The sequence below is a fragment of the Podarcis muralis genome, chromosome 9 (genome assembly GCF_964188315.1).
Source record: "Podarcis muralis chromosome 9, rPodMur119.hap1.1, whole genome shotgun sequence".
Lineage (NCBI taxonomy): Eukaryota > Metazoa > Chordata > Lepidosauria > Squamata > Lacertidae > Podarcis > Podarcis muralis.
Genome location: NC_135663.1, coordinates 54574540 through 54595117, shown reverse-complemented (window position 1 = coordinate 54595117; position 20578 = coordinate 54574540). Strand labels below are relative to the sequence as shown.

The 20578-nt window shown below is 43.2% G+C and overlaps 1 protein-coding gene across 1 annotated transcript; it reads right to left on the bottom strand.

Annotated features, from left to right (window-relative positions):
- Positions 1–1102: 1102 nt before the first annotated feature.
- On the bottom strand, positions 1103–17690 carry TMEM165 (transmembrane protein 165). Its single transcript, XM_028743154.2, has 6 exons — positions 17427–17690; positions 7760–7985; positions 6669–6844; positions 5458–5640; positions 3632–3737; positions 1103–2490 (listed from the first exon to the last, which is right to left on the bottom strand). Exons 1-6 carry the CDS (start codon positions 17601–17603, stop codon positions 2414–2416), a joined length of 945 nt encoding a protein of 314 aa, XP_028598987.2. The 5' UTR covers positions 17604–17690; the 3' UTR covers positions 1103–2413.
- Between the last annotated feature and the right edge of the window lie 2888 nt (positions 17691–20578).

Below are 20578 nucleotides of genomic sequence, written 5' to 3'. Positions count from 1 at the left end.
GCATTTTAAAAATCCTGTGCAGGGGATGCATTTCAAACAAACTAAGTGAAGTATGTTTTGATAATACCGTGGTACCTTGGGTTACATACGCTTCAGGTTACAGACTCCGTTAACCCAGAAATAATACCTTGGGTTAAGAACTTTGCTTCAGGATGAGAACAGAAATCGCGCGGCGGCGCAGCAGCAGGAGGCCCCATTAGCTAAAGTGGTACCTCAGGTTAAGAACAGTTTCAGGTCAAGAACAGACCTCCGGAACAAATTAAGTACGTAACCAGAGGTACCAATGTATAAACAAATGGCTTTCAAACTTCCTTCTTTTGTGGAATCTTTTCCACAATCACACTGGCGTCCTTTTTGCACATGTCTCCCAACAACCCCCGTCCTCCCAAGTGTTTGAACTCCAGAGTTACATTCTAGGATGCCATTGTTTTAGTTCAGACCAAGAGGCATCTCATTGACACTCCATGAAAAGTTAAAATGCATGCCTCTGAATACATCAAATGTGCCACTGTGGCTGAACATTGCAGGTAAAAATCAGCAAAGCAAAGGATGCCTGTCTGCCATCACTCAAATAAATGGAATGCCAGGTTAAACCTTTGATCTAGCAGCCTCTCATGTTGAAAACTAGCAACGGTGGCTACATTGGAAATTGCAGCTAAGTCTTTGTCCTAGGTCAGGTGTAGGGAGACTGTGGTCCTCTGGGTGTTGCTGTCATCCCAGCTGGGACTTTTACGAGTTGGAATCCATCATCACCTGGAGGGTGCAGCAATTTCAAAGTTCACACAACTGAATAATTGTTTTAGACATCAATTCTGTCCTTGAAGTGTTTATTCAGGATCAGCAGCTGAACTTCTAGTCTGAGAGAGGTACTTCCCTCTTAAGACAGAGAGGTGCCCACACTAGCCGCTCCTTGAGAGCTGCCCGGAATGTGTCACTGAACTAGGACACACCTCAAGAGAATGCTGCCACTAGACTGAAAAAGGTCAACATCCATGGAATAGAGAGCAGACAGCTATTCTTAAAATTTAGGTGCTTTTGGCCCGTGGGCTAAATTTCTGTACTGCTTTGGAGAACCATAGGAATAGAAACAAGAATAATCAAGTCACCTTTATACAGTTTATTGTTTCAAGTAATCTTTCCATCCTGATAAAATATTACTTACAGTAATTCTTAAGTCTTTGGCTATTTCATCTGGTCTTCTAGCTAGCTGATGTAAAACGTGTGCTTGAACCTCTCTCATGTAAGGGCTAAGACTACCTCTGGATGATACTTTGTTTCCTAATTCTGCAATAATTTCCTCATACTTCATATGTAAGCACAAGCTTACTATTCCAGACATCATGCTTATATATGAAGTATGGAGAACTACTGCACTTACTCAGTACCCAGAGATAGTTATATTGTCTTCAGAGCAGTCTGTGAAAGACACAGTATTAGACGACTGAAACTCCTCAAACTGCTTAAGAATCATTACAGAAATGACTGATTTAAACACAGTAGCAACCACAAGGAATCACAGAAATATTTGTCCAGACTAGACACTGAATGTAGCCAAAATGCTTGCCTGTAGGATAAAAGTGCCCCCCAAACCAAGTAGAAATATTACACAATAACTTCCTCTGAATTAAGCTAAGCAGTCAAAGCAACTACATTTCTAAAACAGAAGACACCTAAATTTATTCATGTTCTCCCTGTTTACCTTTTTAATTTCTAAAAGAAAAACAATCAACACCTTAGTAAGTACTTTAATCTGAAAAAGCAGTGAATGTTTAGTATAAATACAAAAAAAAGACGAATTTTATTTGGTTACTATCTGGCTAGATTGTGTACTTGAATACATTTGAATTCTGAATCAGTATACTTGATACCAAAACATTCTGATTTTTCTACAATTCAGTTACAAACCGAATTCACAAATCCTTGAGGAAGCGAGTTAGTCCTAAGTGCAGATTTCAGATTTCCTGGTATTCATTATTGATTGTGGAATGGTGTACTTGGGCTGCAAGGTCGGAGGCAAAAGGTTCTCCGCAATACTTTGTACTAGACACTTGGTAAGGCATAACTGCAAGCCAAAGGCAGCAGCAATTCGTCCAGAATGGGGATCTTTCAGCAATGGCTAGTGGTGATCCGCAGATGAAGTAGCAAACCTCATAAAATTTCAGAAGGTGGATCTCAGTTTACCTGAGTCAGCTACAGTAAGCAAACATATTTGTGTCCCAAATATATAGACTATGCATGTACTCCAGCACAGATTGTGTCCACAAAGTATACCAAACTAAATGTTACTATAAAAGTTACCGCATCCCATCTTCAGTGCTTGTTTCACTAATAGCTGTACACTATATACAGGAATACAAGGGTAGGTTTGTTGTTCCTAATTCTTGCTCTTTCAAGGAACGGGGGAAATCTCTTGTTAAAAACCAGCATCTGGGCTTATAAATAGTGCAGAAAATGCAAATGCTAAGAAAACAATGCCTCCTATGATTGTCACTGTAAGAGAGAGAGAGAGAAAAGATGGTGATTAGATCAGGAGGACAAAGTTCACTCTGTATCTAAGGGCTCTCTTTCATCCCATAAACAACTTAGAGCACCCATTTGCCTTAAAGCACTGATGTACCCATTAAGCTGTTCCCAGCTCTTGCAGAATTGTGACAAGTCTTTCACTGCCCTCAGCCAAGAGACGCCACATGGCCCCTGTATTGCACACACAATTCAAGCATGTTCAGACTCAAGAAGTCACAAGCATGCTTGTACGCAGACCAGCACGCTTGCTCACAATTGGAAGTACCCATGATGTGGTTCACATGAAACATGCTCTTAAAGATAAGCCTTTGGGCTCACACCAGGGAGCAAAACCAGCAGACAGGAGAAATTGACTTTTGGCAGTGCAACTTTTCATTTTCTTGAAAAGCGAACATACTTTTTTCTAGCGGGCAGTAAACATGACAAAGAGGTAGGGCAGCTGATGTCCTAACATCAAGGTGGAACTGGTGGAAAGTGCCTCACACAGCCTGTGAGCTTCTTGAGAATGGGAAATTTGGCCCTACCCAACTCATTTTGGATTTTATAGCCTTGTTTTAGAGATTAATCCAATGGCAACTTAATAAAAGTATTATTGTATGGCTAATGTTATGTGGCTCTATCTCCCTGTAGCTGCCACTCTGTACTTGCATAGTGGAAACTGCCACTATTTTGTGAGGAGCCATTTAACACAAACTTCTTAAATGGGAGAGGGCCACCCATAATATATTTGAAGCGGCTGCTGGTGTAAACTTATTAAAATCTGTAACACCATTCAAGTAACAAGTTTTATTTTATATTTTTTAAAAAAAGAGAGGGTGCAGACACTAAAATTATAGTTATCAGCAGCATGCAGGTTGCATATTCTCCTCTGGTGCCTATGAGCACAAAGATGTCGATGGCTGTCTTGAGTGTACATGCAGGAAAAAACAGTTGTTTTGATGCAGCCCTCTAGCCCAAATGTAAGTTGAACATAGTAACTCATTACACGCATTCAACACATCCCTCTCACTACTTTCAGCCCCTAATTACTCCAAGTTTGAAATTCTATTTGCTTTGTCTCAGTTTGCAATTATTAGGCAAATCAGCTTCCAATCAAGGGCTTACTTACCAGTCCGAACAGATATTTTTTGTGCTATCATTCTTCCTCCAATCACCGCTAGGCCAGTACATAAGCTATGGCCAACTGTTCCACCTACTGCCACACCATAGGGATCCTGTACAAATACACATGGTCAACTTTCAATGCAGTTTATTGGAGGTATTTATGCATTCAAAGGGCTTGATCAGACAAAGCCACATTAAGAGAAGATTGTCAACCACTTCAAAAGTTGGGGTTAATGACCAGGGTGATTTTATTGGGCAGCTGTTTCCTGGGATAAAAGCAAAAAAGTGTGGCCATTTCCAGTTACTGCCGATACAACACTCACCCCCTCATGAAATGAGAATTGTTTTTCCCCAACTCATTTAAATACCCACTTCTGTTTAAAGGATAGAATCATGATAATGCTTAAGCAGTGGTGGCTCACCCCCACTTTAGGGGCCTGATACAGCACCTAGGCAATTTTTTTCTTTTCTGGTCCCATGAGCTCCTACCAATTTGGGTGGTGGAAGCAAAAAGAAAAAGAAAAAAGGTAGCCACAGTGTTAGCCTTCCTCCTAAGCTGATTTGCACAGATCAGCGGAGGAGGGGAGCTGTGTGCCTTTGTGTGTCCCACGAGAGAGAGGATGAACCTGTACAGGGTGTCCAGACCAACTTGAGCTACATCCATGACTGGAATGTGGCATATATAATGACTGTTTCAGAGGCTACTGTCTGAAATCAATCTTGGATTATTTAGCCTTTGGACAAACTTTCGACCCCATGCTACTTTATAATGCCTGAAAATATAAATACAGATACACTAATATGTGTGCCGGCACCTAAGGCAGCAATCCAATGCCTGCTTACCCAGGAGGAAGTCTCACCAACTCAAGGGGACTTGCTTCCAAATAAGACAGGAAGCAGCCCAAAGAGCTCATTTTGTCTAGCATTTACTATATGCCAAAGGACGTTGCCAAAAGTATACCTCTGGAGATGTGCATCCTGCTCTAAATCTAAATCCCCTGGCCCGATACTACAGGAGGAAAAGGGGTGTGTGTAGAAAGAGAGCAGGCAGACTCAAGTACACCAGCCATCTGCAGCAGCAAAGGAAGAAAGTCTATACGCACACACACAGCCTGCCCCTTGCATATAGAACACTTCTATCACATGTAGGCTCCCTGACTGGGCACATCCTCCTTTGATTCTAGAGGCCTCACCTGAGATGCAATAATGGCTACAGGATGCAATGGGTATTTGCCTAAGTACCCCTTCTCCTCTGGTTGAATGAAGAGAAGCAGCACAGAGAACAAATCCCACTGGCAAACCTTCATCATTGTGCTCCTTCTCTATAAGCCATGTGCTACTGCTACAACTCCTGAATGAGTTTACTGGGCAGCAGGTGTGGCAGTGCACATTTTGAACAGTTTAAGGGACGCTTTCTCTTGAGGAAATTCATGTAGCCACAATATGAAGCGAGACATTTTCACCTGTTCCGTCACTACCAGGTTCTGCTCCCCACTGCCCTTCTAAATGTATTTTATTTAATAAGCTTAGCAGTTTCCCCCTCCCACTAAAACAAGTTCTTGAAGACAGCCTCCCCCAACCTGGTGCCAAACCAATGGATTCAAGTTACAAGAAATGAGATTCCAACTAAACTTCAGGAAGAACTTTCTGGCAATAAGAGCTGTTGGGGGGCCCATCTGTCATGGATGCTTTTATTGAGTTTCCTGCATTGCAGAGGGTTGGACTAGATGACCCCCTCGGATCCCTTCCAACTCTACAATTCTATGGTTCTATTATTGGTTCTTGAGAATGTTGCTCTTTGATTAGATACATCTTATGCATTTCACTCACCTCTCTTGCTGCAAGAACTATTGTGGTTAACTGAGAGCGGTCGCCCCATTCGGCTAAGAACGTTAAAGTAAAAGCTTGCACAAAAATTGGAGAGATAAAGTGCAGCCATTTTCTTTGAGGTATAGCAGGGCCTGTTCCTGTTTCCACATCTCCAGGTCCATTTAATAGTTTTGTTCTCTGGAGCTAGAAGCAAAATGTGGCTATTAGAAAAGAATAGGAACCAACTCGCTCCTACGTATAAGTGCCACACATACATCAATTATCAGAACACTAATTTTTTTTACATATAACTCAGATGGCAGCATTTATCACAAAGACTTAGTCAATTCAGTTCACCCAGAATCTATTGGAAAGGCCTAGTGACTAATATATATTAGCAATTTGGGTGAATAAATATTAACACTTAAGTCAGAACCAGTATAGTTCTCCTATGACCATTCTGAAATGGTAATCTGAGTTTAAAATGAGAGCTAAAGCAGAATGCCAAATCTATTTCATACTAGCGATTTCAGAAATGATTAATAAAGCACAACAATTCTGATAATGTTTACTGTTTTAAGTTCTGCACTTATATACCAACAATACAAATAATAATGAAAATATCCTGAAATGGGGAGAGGTTATCTAAACCAGTGTTTCCCAACCTTGTGCCTCCAGCTGTTTTTGAACTACAACTCCCATCATCCCTGACTAGCAAGACCAGTGGCAAGGGATGATGGGAATTGTAGTCCAAAAACAGCTGGAGGCACAAGGTTGGGAAACACTGATCTAAACAACTTAACAAAACTTCTGGCTCTTAGAATACAAAAACTGTATTGAAACCAAGCCAGAAGTAACCATTGAAGGACTGTACAATATATAGCACAATAAGCTACTAATAGGTTCTCACCACCAAAACTAAGAACATACAACCTACAGAGGTTAGTAGAACAATCTCAGTTAAAATACTTCAATTTCTCTCTTACTGAAATTTGTATCCAGGAGTTTTTCTTCTCTTGCTCTTGTAGCACAACTCTGTTTTAGTCAGCTGTTAAACATACTGCAGGAGGCAGAGGATATATTTTGCTACATCATGCAAGAGCTATATATCTGGTGTATCAATTCCATTTGGGAACAGGTGTAGCTAAATATCTGGCTACTTTCCCCTAGACTTCCTGATTTCACAAAGATACTCTGCAGGGTATACACATGCTCTGTATACTTCAACTTACTTCTTCATCCTTCTTTTTGAGTTCTGCTTGAACTTCCTCCAGCTCTTCCTGACCCTCATCTGCGCCCATCTTCAAGCCTTCCCGGAGCATTCGGATGCCAAAAATTGCAAAGAGTGCTGTCGACACGTAGTAGGTGTATACTCTGGGGATTACTGTGGTGGCATAGCCAAATAAAACTAGGAGTGGAAAAACAAAAACATTTCAGGCTACCTGTGAAGTTGACTTTGCTCATTCCCTAAACCTAATTCAGGTTGCAAGCTGGTTAACAGAAAATTAGATTCTCTACTAATTCAGGGAGCTCTTAATTTATTTGGTCGGATGTATACCTCATTCCCAAAAAGGAGCCCAGGGCAGCTAACATCAAAAGATACAACATACTGAACCATTAAAACTACATTCCCATTCTAGGGCAATTCATGAAACTCGCCCAGAATACACCTTCCTTTAGGTCTAACTTGCCATCTTTCTGCCAGATTTGATGCAAAACATAAGGCATGAACCATTGTCTAGCAAGGCAGTATTTAAGAGTTGCTTTCTTCATGTTCACAATCTATTTTTCAACCCATTTATATAAGAAGTTGCCTTGGTGAATTTGATTAAATGTCTTATGTGAGTGGTTGTACAAGGTCTCTAATTCCTTGACCAGAAATATTTCCCATCCTTGCTACCCAAGACACTAACTCACACAATAGCTGACAGTAACGTTGGCATGATTTTAGTTAAGTAGAACACGTTAGCAAAAACACAATGGGTTGGATTCATGTCCCCCGTTCCACAAATGAAAGGATTCCTTCCATTCATGAGAGTCAGTCAGATCCAGGGGAAGCTCCCATTTTGCAAACTGGATACAGACAGAGGCCCCCCCCCCCCCCAGATCCCACCAGCCCCACTTCAGTTCCTATTGCCACATGTCATGCTGTTCTGGAGGTTCCTCCAATTCTCTGGAGCATATTTTCGCAGCAGAGGAAGGGGAAATTCTTTTGTAGGACAGAAGACACAAAAGCAAGGCCTGACTGTCTTCTCCACATATATGTGTCACTGTTTGCAGTTTTCCTACATATGTTCCAGGACAGAGAAGCTACAGCACCCACCTGATAAACATGTCATCAACCCCAGGGCAAGCATAGCCCCAGCAAGCACTGTTAAGCGGTTGTAACGCATTGCCATGATGGCTGCAATGAAGAAAGTTTTGTCGCCAAGTTCAGAGACAATGATGACCGATATAGCAGCCACGAATGCATGGATAAATCCCAGGTTCGTCTTATCCCCGGAGTCTTCACTAACAGAATGGATGGGAGCCACTGGAGTAGGTCCTTTCTGGGGAGGAAAGAAAAAAGTTTTATTTCTCTCACCCAAATCCATCTATTCTATAGATTTTCTTATTGCACTAGCTGCGGTCAGTAATTTAACTAAACTTGCATTGGGTTAAACCGGGGACAGAAACCTGCACGTAAGCCACAACCCAAATAACCTTGGGTGTGCTAACTGATTAAGAAATCAAATTATTTATTGATTTCTTAGCTGCACTTCACCATAAAGTCCCAGGGCACAATAAGTGCATCGGTTTGAAGGGTTGTTGTTGTTTTCAAAAAGCAGGTCAATATACTTAAAAAATTTGCAAAGACTGGGAAATCTGGTTTATCGGAATTTCTGATTACAAGGACAGTCTCTAAGAGCATTCACTCAATGTCATTTTAAAAACTCTTCAGAACTTTTCAGATATTTGCATGATTATCACAGAGAAGCCAGTTCACCTGAGGACAGTGGGGGAAGGGTTTGCCTGCATGCACTTGGCCTCAATTTAATCCATCACATGTTAGGGTGAATGCCCGTACATTTTACTTCAATACGTTTTCATATCTTGCTACTTGCTGCCAACTATGTCTTCTATTAACTAACTTATGCTATTCAGCTGCTTAATCATGATTTTTTGGGGGTAAATATTATACTAAGGAATGATTTTTCAGAAACAAACAAGGGAAAAAGAATTGAAGTTAATAATGATAACTCTGCAATTTTGCTATTCAAGTACAGTGCATGATTAGCCTGTCATATATGGATACAGATACAAGACTTCTCAAAGTGTATGCGCTTATCAGTAATTAAAATAATTCATTCTGCTGCACAACAAGGCATTTTGAAGCCTTCTCTATACAGAGGGGTAGGAGAGCTGGGGTATATAAAAAAAATCACACCTGGAAACCTAGGAGGCTTAGTTTGGTCAGAATCAAGTATACATTTCCAGAGTTAATGCTAAATACAGTGGTGCCCCGCAAGACGAACGCCTCGCAAGACGGAAAACCCGCTAGACGAAAGGGTTTTCCGTTTTGGAGGCGCTTCGCAAAACGAATTTCCCTATGGGCTTCCTTCACAAGACGAAAGCCCATAGGGAAATCTCCGGGACAGCGGGGAAGCGCAGCGCGTCTTCCCCACTGTCCTCGGACCTCCTCCGAATGCTGGCGGCGGGCGGAGAGACCTCCTCCCGCCGCCAGCCTTCGTTTCTCCGCTATCCCAGACGGCTTTTGAAGGCAGGCGGGGGGGGGGGGGGACAAAGACTTTCGCCCCCCGCCGGCCTTCAGAAGAGGTCCAGGAACTCTTCTGAAGGCTCGCGGGGGGCAAAAGTCTTTATCCCCCCTGCCTGCCTTCCCGGGAGAGCGGAGAAACGCAGCGTGTTTCTCCGCTGTCCCGGACGGCTTTTGAAGGCAGGCGGGGGGGGGGGAGCAAAGACTTTCGCCCCCCGCCCGCCTTCAGAAGAGGTCCTGGACCTCTTCTGAAGGCCGGTGGGGGGCGAAAGTCTTTGCTCCCCCCTGCCTGCCTTCCCGGGAGAGCGGAGAAACGCAGCATGTTTCTCCGCTGTCCCGGACGGCTTTTGAAGGCAGGCGGGGGGGAGCAAAGACTTTCGCACCCCGCCCGCCTTCAGAAGAGGTCCTGGACCTCTTCTGAAGGCCGGCGGGGGGCAAAAGTCTTTGTCCCCCCTGCCTGCCTTCCCGGGGGCTTTTAAATCGCCCCGGGACAGCGGAGAAGTCCCCCGCTGTCCCGGGGCTTTTTAAAATGCTGGCGGGCGGCAGCAGCGGAGGCTTCGCTCCTGCCCGCCAGCATTTTAAGATCGCCCCGGACAGCGGAGAAGTCCCCCGCTGTCCCGGGGTTTTTTAAAATGCTGGGGGTGGGAAGAAAAGCCCTTGGTCCCCCCCCCCAGCCTTCAGAAGAGGTCGGGGGACAGACTGTCCCCGGACCTGGTCTGAAGTCGGTTTCCATAGGAACGCATTAATTGATTTTCAATGCATTCCTATGGGAAACCGTGCTTCGCAAGACGGAAAAATCGCAAGACGACAAAACTTGCGGAACGAATTAATTTCGTCTTGCGAGGCACCATTGTACATTACTTCTGGTAAATGAGCCACCATAGCCACTAGAGAGCTACCCATGTACTATCTGAAACCCAAGGGGCACATTGGTTGCCAGATGTGAAATATACTGGCATTATTTTCAGCTCTCGTACCCCACTACTAAAATGCCTCTTCCTTAGGGTAGGACCACTTGAGACTGTCAACAAACTTGAACCTGAGAATGAAATGTTTCATGATTATATACTGATGTCAATTACACCAGCTGAGAGATGAGTTGCAGAGCTACCATTTTGTACCAGAAGAATAGCCATCCCACCCCCCCACCCCAAATGCAGTAATTTCTTCAGCGGAAAATTTGAAGGTTAGCAATGTGTTGGTCTTAACTTTTTATCAATTTGAATAGTTAACAGAATTGTAAAGAAAAACATTTTTATGTTCTTCTTGACAATAGACTGCAGTTGAAGAGATGCCCATAGGCAGATACTGTATTTGGTAAACTAGATTTTACATATATTAGAACACACTACTGTACTAATGTTTCACATCCCTGCTTACCAGTTTGCTGATTTGTCATATTTGCATGCCAACTTTCCTCCAGATAGCCTGGAATGGCAGATATGGGGCCACCTCATTTTAGCCTCTGGTGTAGTTCAGGCAAACACTTTAGTGCCCAAAGTTCCTCAGTGATCTTCAGGACTAAATGAAAACATAGCCAGGTCTTCCTAACTGAACTGCAACATTCTTAATTGCATCAGACTTGATGATCCCTTAAGTCAGGCATGGGCAAACTTGGCCCTCCAGCTTTTTTGGGACTACAACTCCCATCATCCCTAGCTAACAGGACCAGTGGTCAGGGGTGATGGGAACTGCAGTCCCAAAACAACTGCAGAGCCATGTTTGGCCATGCCTGACTTAAATGATGTCAAAACGTACTCCTGCTACAATTATCAACACATCGATACTACTGTGGCAACAATTACAGTTACTCAAGAGTTTTAAATGATGCCATTTAAATGGCTGTAATGTGACATCAAGTTAACACATATGTGAGAAAGAGAAGTAAAGACCATATGTAGCTAAATCTATTGTAGACACCAACAGATCAGAACAGTGTTGTCCAGTAGACGTTGTGTTGCATTACAAGACAACTGTTCATTTATGGACTAATTTTGGGTGAAAAACTTAAGAGCACTTCACACCACTTTTTGTATCCTGCTTCACATACGTAAGTACACAAAGATCACTTCAAAATTGACCTCAAGACTTCCAACCACTTCAGCATATTTTCTGTGCCCTGGCATTCCTGTTAATATTTAATGTTTTAATCACTCAGTTATAATTTATCATTGCAAGCTACCTGAAGTAGCTCTATATTTTGCACTTCAGACTTTGAGTCATCTACACTCAGCTGACCACATATTTGTGGTATTTTACCTTGAGCTGCCATCTCTCCCCCTTATTACAAAGCTTAGGTTCCAGTCACCCTGGAGAGATTTCTGTTTACATCTATGCCAAACTCATCCCACGTACAACTTTTCAAACACTTCAGCAACCCCAGATTTGCCGTACTTTATGAATTACTTCATGAATTACTATACCGCACTTCATTGTAACCTTCTGAATCACCCATATTACGTCTGATAAAGCGGGTACTTGGAGTGTACAGACAAGTGTGGAAAGTGCCATTCCTTTATGGTCAGGAGATTCTAAAACAACATCCCTTATCAGATATTACAAGGAAAAAATTTTAAATTCCATGAAGGTAAGATCAAGACAGTAACCCCATACACTCTGAATCTAACAGATCCATCAAGTCCAAATCCTATCCTATTGCTCAAACTCAGAAGCACTCAAAGAACTCAAGGTAAAATTTAAGTTGCCTAGATTTCACTCTTAATATGAATGAAGTTTTAAACTGTAAAGCTCTCTTTTCTTTAAAAAATAAAAATGAATATCAGGAAGTATGTAGAAAATGTTTCACCCTACCAGCCCTTTGTCACTGATGACACAACCGTCAAGGAAAGGTGAAAATCAGGAGTAACACGGAAAACTGGATTTGTAGATAAAGACTTATGGGTTGCTTGGACTCATTAGCCGTATTTTCCTTTTTTTTTTTTTTAAAGATATTTATTGAAATTTTGAACAGTAAAACAAACTTCACAATCAAAACAAAAAAAAAAGAAAGAGAAAACATTATCACAATCAAATAAAAACAGAAAAATGCAATACAAAACATAAAAAGTAGAAGAAAAAAGACATAAGACATAAAAATCCAGTTTCTTACTTATTATTTTCATAACCCTCCTTCCTGACATCTCCCTTTTCTGTGTTCCCTTTTACACAATCGTATTCAGCAGAGCCTTACCCTCTTTCAAATCTTATTCTATGTTATACATTTCAACTATTATGTCTCCAATTTTTCCCTTTATATCATTTTGTTTAAATTTGACATAATGTTATTCTAACTTTTTCACCCTTATTCTTATAAAACATTTTTTACATATTCCTTTCAACTATGTCACTAATGCCATATTGTCTTTATATCCTGCATCATTTTAGCATTCAAACATTTTGCAATGTTTTTGCAAGTAGTCTTTAAATTTCTTCCAATCCTCTTCCACTAACTCTTCTCCCAGGTCTCGGATTCTGCCAGTCATTTCTGCCAATTCCATGTAGTCTATCACTTGCATCTGCCATTCTTCCAGAGTGGGCAAATCTTGTGTCTTCCAGTGTTTTGCGATGAGTATTCTTGCTGCTGTTGTTGCATACATAAAGAAAGTTCTGTCCTTCTTTGGCACCAGCCGTATTTTCCAAAAAGAAAAATTAGCCGTATTTTCCAAAAAGATAAATTGCATCATGTTTAAGCTGTATTTCAGGGGCATGAAAGCTTTAAGTCACATACAGTGTGGAGCTATAGAATCTCAGCTTCTTTTTATGAGTCATTTTTGCATTGCTCCCGAGTCATTTTTGCATTGCTCAAGCAATTTTAACTTCTAAATTACTGGTTTCTCTTAAGCACACTATTCTCACCTTATTAAAGGGTTAATTTTAGCCTGAGGCAATTTACCCGTACTGTGCTTTACTAATTACTAATCCCTTGATTAAAGTGAACACAATAAATGACATTTTCTATTTTACAACAAGAAGTTTTAATTGTGCCACAAGAGCTATTGAATGGCTACAGCACTGTATGGGAATTGTGACAGGGTGCCTAACACAGTTCCAGTTAGAAACTGGGACAGAAAAGCTAGAAGCCAAATGGCTTCTGGGACCTGGGTTGTGGGTGTCGAAACAGAATGTCGAGTTGCCACTGGGGAGGCGGCGGTCAGCAACACTTTTTATTTATTATTTTGATAAGCATAAATTAATACACAATTCACATAATTGATACATTGTTACTATCACTTTTTTAGCAGAAATTGTTAATACAAAAGAAGTTAGTGTTTACAATAAAAATATTGGTACCATACTTCAGTTTTCAACACACTCTACTCTTTATTGTTAAACTCCTTAACATATTGTATCCTTAACATATCCTTTGAGGCTTTGAAGCACATGCATTTCAGTAATCCTTGAGTGTCAGCCAGGTGCAAAAAATGGCACCCACACTTTTTAAAGCGCTCGCAAATAGAGAATCTTTAGGCGCAAAATGCACCTTGCACCCTGCTAATTTCAAACCCTGCCCTCAACCTACCAATGAACTGATCGTTATGACATCCCCTGCAAGCAGAACCAACTAGACATGTTCAGGAATTTATTGTCGATAGAAAAAAATGGAGAAGGAATGTTTTATGTTAACAGAATTTGAACTGTTACCATTTACTCTGTGACAAAAAGTTCACCAAAACTTCTCCACCCCTCAAGGCTGCCAAGAAGTCACAGTGGTCTGAGACAATGAGGCAGGCTTGTCATCTTGATTGTGCAGCTTGGCAACACTTTAGTCTCCAGGATGCCAAACTGTGATAAACAAAAACAATGCATTTAGCTCACTCCTTCAACTGAACCTGCACCAATATTTGTACGGCTTGCTTCACACTTTAGACGGCAATTGTTTTTGCTGCGGCCTGTGATTTCAAATTATCAAGAACCACAGAAGTGGGAAGAGCACAGAAAAGTACCTGTTTGTGGCAGCTCATGCACAAAGTGTGAACAGAGACAGACTTGAAAATAGTCATGCTGGAAGAGCCATAGATGCACCTCTGGTATGAAACACTGTTTCTGATAGAATGCAAATAACATACCAGTGGCAAGCACACTCCAGTATAAAGTGCAAAGTGGCCCTAAGTACCCTGTGTATTATACATTATTTAAAATTAATAACTTAGGTAGTACTATATTCTGAAGGATCTCAATGGATAATCCAAGCAAGCATCCTGAAGACCAACCACAAATACAGTACACGTGGCAGATCTTTGAATTTTCCTCATTGATGCAAGGGAGAAGTTGCCTGAGGCTTCCTCCTTGACCTGGAGAACAAGACACCACATTTTAAGTCTCTGAGCTGAACAAGCCTCAAGGCAAGCAATACCCATTGTCTCAGCAGAACCTCTATTAAGTACAGATGCATGCTTTATCCCTGATCTATGCAAGAGATTCACTAGGAGGATCTGTGATTTAACCATAAATTAAAAGCATATGTTATCGGGAACAGCAAGGCCATCCATAGCATATTATGATTATATGGTTATAAGAACAGGATGATACCTACACCAGGCCATACCATACAGTACCTTACTACTTTAAACAGTCATGGCTTTCCCCAAATAATTCTGGGACCTGCAGTTTGTTAAGAGTGCTGACAGTTGCCTCACACAGCTACAGTTTGCAGAGTTCGCTGTGAAGAGGGATTGATTGTTAAACAATTCATGCAGCCTCCTTTGGGCAGTCAGCATTCTACACAGAGAAGATAGGCTCAGGAAGTAAGTGCCTGTGATTTCAAATTATCAAGAACCACAGAAGTGGGAAGAGCACAGAAAAGGACCTAAATTTGCTTCTATATGCCAGTGTGTGCTGCTGCTACTAAAAGACCAAGATTGCACAAAGTAGGGAATTCTGTTGCCCATAGTCAACAGCATTAAGTTGAACTTGCTGCAAGTACAACAGGGTGCAGAAACTCCAGTCCTCCAGGTGTTGCTGAATGACAATTGCCATTGTATCTGACCATTGCCCATTATGGGTGGGGCTGAAGGGAGTTGATGTTCAACAAAATTGGAAAGGTCACAGATTTTCCATCTTTGAAATACAGAACAGTTTTGTGCCCTTAAAGAATATTTATGTTAGAAATATCTGGCTGCCATGGTTTCCACTTCAAGCAGAAATACTGTGGAACCAGAACAGCAGCATTTTCTAGAAGTAGAGACATTCTCAAATTATAAGAAAAGAGCGAAACATGAGTGTTAACTACCTAAAAGCCAGAGGGAACAGAGAAAGGCAGTGTAGACCCTCTCCAACTTCTTATATGACAATGGAGATTTCCAGGAGAGGTTCAAAGTCAGCTCTCCTCACCCCCATGCCAAGGTAAAATGGAAAAACTGCCTGTCTCTTTGTGTGACTTCTTCAGGGCAGCAAGCCTCCTAGCAAACAAAGTGGCCAGGCAAGGCTCCTGTGTTGTAGATCATTGCATAATAAGCAGAAGTGCTGCAGGAGAAGATTTCCACCATCATCACAAAACCTGCCTCCTGGAGAAAAGTTTTAGCATTTTGAATTTCTACTTCCCACCCAGTTTTAAAAGTCACAGCAGCCTTTCCAGGGAGAGGGATAGCAAAGGGCTGAAATGGTAGGGCATTGAATGAGACAACCTCTTTGAAATTTCCTTACATAAAGTAGGGTGGAGTCACAGAAAACTTCCAGGCAAATTATCCCCCATCCCAATTCTAGTGCAGCACTTCACTATTAATCACTTGCTCCCTACTTAACCACCCTGTTAAGGTCAGAGTGGTAAAATGAAGTCTACAGTGCATAAATCCATTTGTGGGGAGGAAAAGTGGGCGGTTCTAATGCACATTAGTGACTGCCAAATAGCAAGTCTCACACTTCTAATACTTTTAACAGTCACACACTGCTAGTTTTCAGTAATGTAATCAGAAATAAAATCTGACCATTTAACACCTGCTGCTCCCATTTGTGGCCATGCTCCTTTTGTGAACAAAGATATGCAGGTTACATAATTGAGAAAATTCTATGGACAAATGCAACATATGTTCCATTCTCTGTTGAACCATTGCACCCCAACCATGATTTTATGGGTAGATATAGGACTCCTACGCAAGTCTAAGCCATAGCACCTTTTTCTTCAAGACTGATTCTTGCTCCCACCTCCCCTGACAACACTCTGGGAACACAGTCCACTTTTTCTTCTCGAAACTAAATTTCAAAATTATGGCTATAATCTGATACAACTATGAAATCTTATGCTGGTACTCTGTACCTGATTGTATCCCTATGGCTTTCAATAAAACTCATTTTAACCATCTCCCAGCCCCACGGATGCATTACCTAACTTTATGAACAATTCTCTCAGCACAGATGTGGTGGGGAACTTTGGCCTTCCAGATGTTGCCGAACTGCAATTCCCATCATCTGTAGCAAGATTGGCCAGGGGTGATGGGAGCTATAGTTCAACAACATCTGGAGGGCCAAAGGTTCCCCATGCTTGCCTTAGCAGGACCCCAAAGACAGCAAGCAATCTCTGCCACCACAGAGCTGATGAAAGGCAGTTTCCCTCAGAGGGCTACTTTTCAGTAAATAAGCAGGTAGCGTATTCCCAGTTTCAAGGAAAACCTTGCAGGTAGGTGCCCCCGAAGATTTATTGTGGCACAAACTTTCATGGACAGGCCCAAGTTCATCAAGTGCATGAAGTGCTACCCTTAGCTAGGGAAGGGGGCACTCAAAAGTTTATAAAACGTTTGGGTCGAAAGCTATTGTGGTTTTATACATGCACCTGCAGGCAGACACACAGGCCTGGGGAGGGAATAAGAGGAGCAAAACAGCCGGGTGGAAAGACCACGAAATCCTCGAGTAAACTCATGATGGGGAGGAATAACACTCCCTGCACCTGATGAAGTGAAGTCCACCAAGCCTTCCCCGCCCATCCCCCTTGCAGCTGCTGCAAGCACGCGTTCACTGAGAAACTCCCCAACAAACACGTGTCCGAAACTAAGGTTGGCTTCTCCCGTCAGGATCTCTTCCTCCTCCCCATTCCCTCCCCCACAGGCACGAGAGCCACGTCAGGGCTCCGCCAAGGAGCGGAGAGCGCCCTCCGTTTACCGCGCCCCGAAGAACGTCTCGTGTGAGTACGCGCACACGTGTATTTTTTTGGGGGGGGGGAGGGGGAGATGCGGCCGGGGGATGCTCTGAAGAGCCGGGGCCAGCCTCGCTCCAGGCCCCCGAGCCTACCCCCGGCGCCCCTCACCTCGGCCTTGGCCAGCTCCGGCCCTTGCACCGCCGGCTGCTGAGGCGGCGGCGGCTTCTGCTGCTCCTGGTGAGGCGGCGGCGGCGGCTCCCCCCGGTCCTGGCCATTTTCCGGCTCCGAGGCGGCGAAGGGCGCGGCGAGGAGCAGCAGCAGCAGGAGCCGCGCGGGGCCCGCCATTCCCGGCGCCGAGTCCTCTCCCGCTAACAGGAAGAAGCGCGGCGGCGGCAGCGAGAGCGGAGGCGGCGCTTCCCCGCCGCCATAGCCGCTTCCTTCTCCGCGACCCCTCAACCAAACAACGCCGAAGCTGTTCCCTCCGCCACGCCACCGAAGCCTCAGAGGCTGGGCCCGCCCCCTTGCTCCGCATCCGCCTCTCTGATTGGTGGCGCCGGAACCAGCACGTTCGAATCATCCCCGCTTTGCAAAGAGCGAGAGAGAGCTGCGCTCGAAGGGGGCGGGGCTGGGGAGAGCGAGAGAGCGAACCTACCTAACCCTAGCTGGGTCACGTGGCGCTTTCCCCTCCGACCCGCCCCTTCCTCTGGGGCCGCGCGGCTCCTCAAGAATACTGGTAGTTTAAGAAGAAGAGTTTGGATTTGATATCCCGCCTTTCACTCCCTTTAAGGAGTCTCAAAGCTGCTAACAATCTCCTTTCCCTTCCTCCCCCACAACAAACACTCTGTGAGGTGAGTGGGGCTGAGAGACTTCAAAGAAGTGTGACTGGCCCAAGGTCACCCAGCAGCTGCATGTGGAGGAGCGGGGAATCGAACCCGGTTCCCCAGATTACGAGTCTACCACTCTTATCCACTACACCACACTGGCTCATAAGTGGGTGGGAAATAAAGACCCAGGCGTGCAATGTAAATTGTGCACCTTATGATGCATGAGATCATGGCCACTGGTCCCATCACCTCCTGGCAAATAGAAGGGGAAGAAATGGAGGCAGTGAGAGATTTTACTTGGGCTCCATGATCACTGCAGATGGTGACAGCAGTCACGAAATTAAAAGACGCCTGCTTCTTGGGAGAAAGGCGATGACAAACCTAGACAGCATCTTGAAAAGCAGAGACATCACCTTGCCAACAAAGGTCTGTATGGTTAAAGCTATGGTTTTCCCAGTAGTGATGTATGGAAGTGAGAGCTGGACCGTAAAGAAGGCTGATCGCTGAAGAATTGATGCTTTTGAATTCTGGTGCTGGAGGAGACTCTTGAGAGTCCCATGGATTGCAAGAAGATTAAACCTATCCATTCTGAAGGAAATCAGCCCTGAGTGCTCACTGGAAGGACAGATTGTGAAACTGAGGCTCCAATACTTTGGCCACCTCATGAGAAGAGAAGACTCCCTGGAAAAGACCCTGATGTTGGGAAAGATGGAGGGCACAAGGAGAAGGGGACGACAGAGGACGAGATGGTTGGACAGTGTTCTCGAAGCTACCAGCATGAGTTTGACCAAACTGCAGGTGGCAGTTGAAGACAGGAGTCCCTGGCGTGCTCTGGTCCATGGGGTCATGAAGAGTTGGACACGACTAAATGACTAAAAAACAATAATAGGGGATGGTGGTGCGGACCGTGTAGCAGCACATTATCCCAGGTCACTGTTCCTACTGGCTTGGTCCTGGGGTTGGGGGACGTAACCCAGCAAGCAAGATGCTTTCTTTGCAGAAAGACAAGGCTTACTTACAATACAGATAAGGAACAGCAGGGAAGACAAAGCACCACATCTGCTTAGGATAGTTTCTGAAAAGTTGCTCGAAGCACTTCCCCGTCTCCGCCAGATGTTGTGGAGCAGCATCTCCCCCATCATGCCATCCTTGCTTGGGGCTGGTGGGAGTTCTAGGATGCTCAGCAATATCTGTATTCAGTTGCCCTGATCCTGTGAAGGACATCTGCATCTTGTATGGCAAATAAGAGAAACAGATATTTATAGCAAACTGTGGACATAAATGCACCTCTGAATAAGGACCCCGTCTGTCGGCACCACACTCTTTTGCATGGAATGCACATTTTGAGGTGCTTTCAAATATGCATGCAAAGAGATGCACGCTAACAGCTTATTTCGTCTTGCGTTGGGGCATTGTTGAGGGGTTTTTGTTGGAGGGGGTATTGTTGCTGTTGATACTAATTTTTTGTATATTTTGTATTTATGTGGAAATTGTTCAATTTGGTTGTGTACTTTTTGAAGTTTTGCTTATTATTTATAACTGCTTTTATGTTTGTAGTTATGAGTGGTTTTTTTATACATTGTAAGCCAACTTTAGCATAGTTTTAACTTTGGAAAGGCAGCATACAAATAAAATGATTGATTCATAACTATAATTGAATTATATTGCCAGTGAGACTTACCTCAAGGTGAACACAGGTAGGTTCTGCAAATTCTCCTTGGTTACTACTAGTGAGTAGCTACGCAATCCATCTGCAAATGTTACTGTTTTTAAACATTGTGCTTAAATTGTGTTCTTGTTCTTTTTAATTGACTTATTACCTAGTTGTTATTGCTTTATACTGCTTTAATTTTGTGTGTGTACAAGCCCATGTTATGGGGTGACAGTAAATCCATCAGTAATACTCTACCTACTCTAAAGTAGCCCCACTGACATCACTGTTCATTATTGTGATGAAGTATGCAGTTCAATGAGTGCAGTCTCAGCAGCTCTGACATTCTGGTTATGGAGCGCAAAGTGCTATGTTGACATAAGCTTGGTTACTTCAGCAACTTCCCTGACAGTTTATTTTGGAGACACAGAGTCTGTGTGACACTGGATTGTTCACTTACTGCTGCAATACATTTCTGACCAGAAAGGTGGGTGGAGGATCCTTAATTTGTCGATGTCTCGTCATACATCTTTGCCTGCCAACCTTAGCCAAACAACTTGACAGAATCAGTAATTTTTTTCTGTTTACAAGACTGTTGATTTACACCCAGAAACACTGCCAGGGATAAATAGCCTTGAAGCAAAGCCAGGTGTCCTTTTAGGAACGCAGCCCAGTTCTTGTTACTGGAAGTGCCAAATGTAAATGAGGATTAAATAAAAACAAAGCTGGATTATTTTTAAAAAGTTATTGCATAGCAGCAACAACAACAAAAACCCCAACTGTTACTGTTGTTCTATTATGAAGATTACACCACCTTAGACATTTGAGTTTGAAAAAGAAAGAAC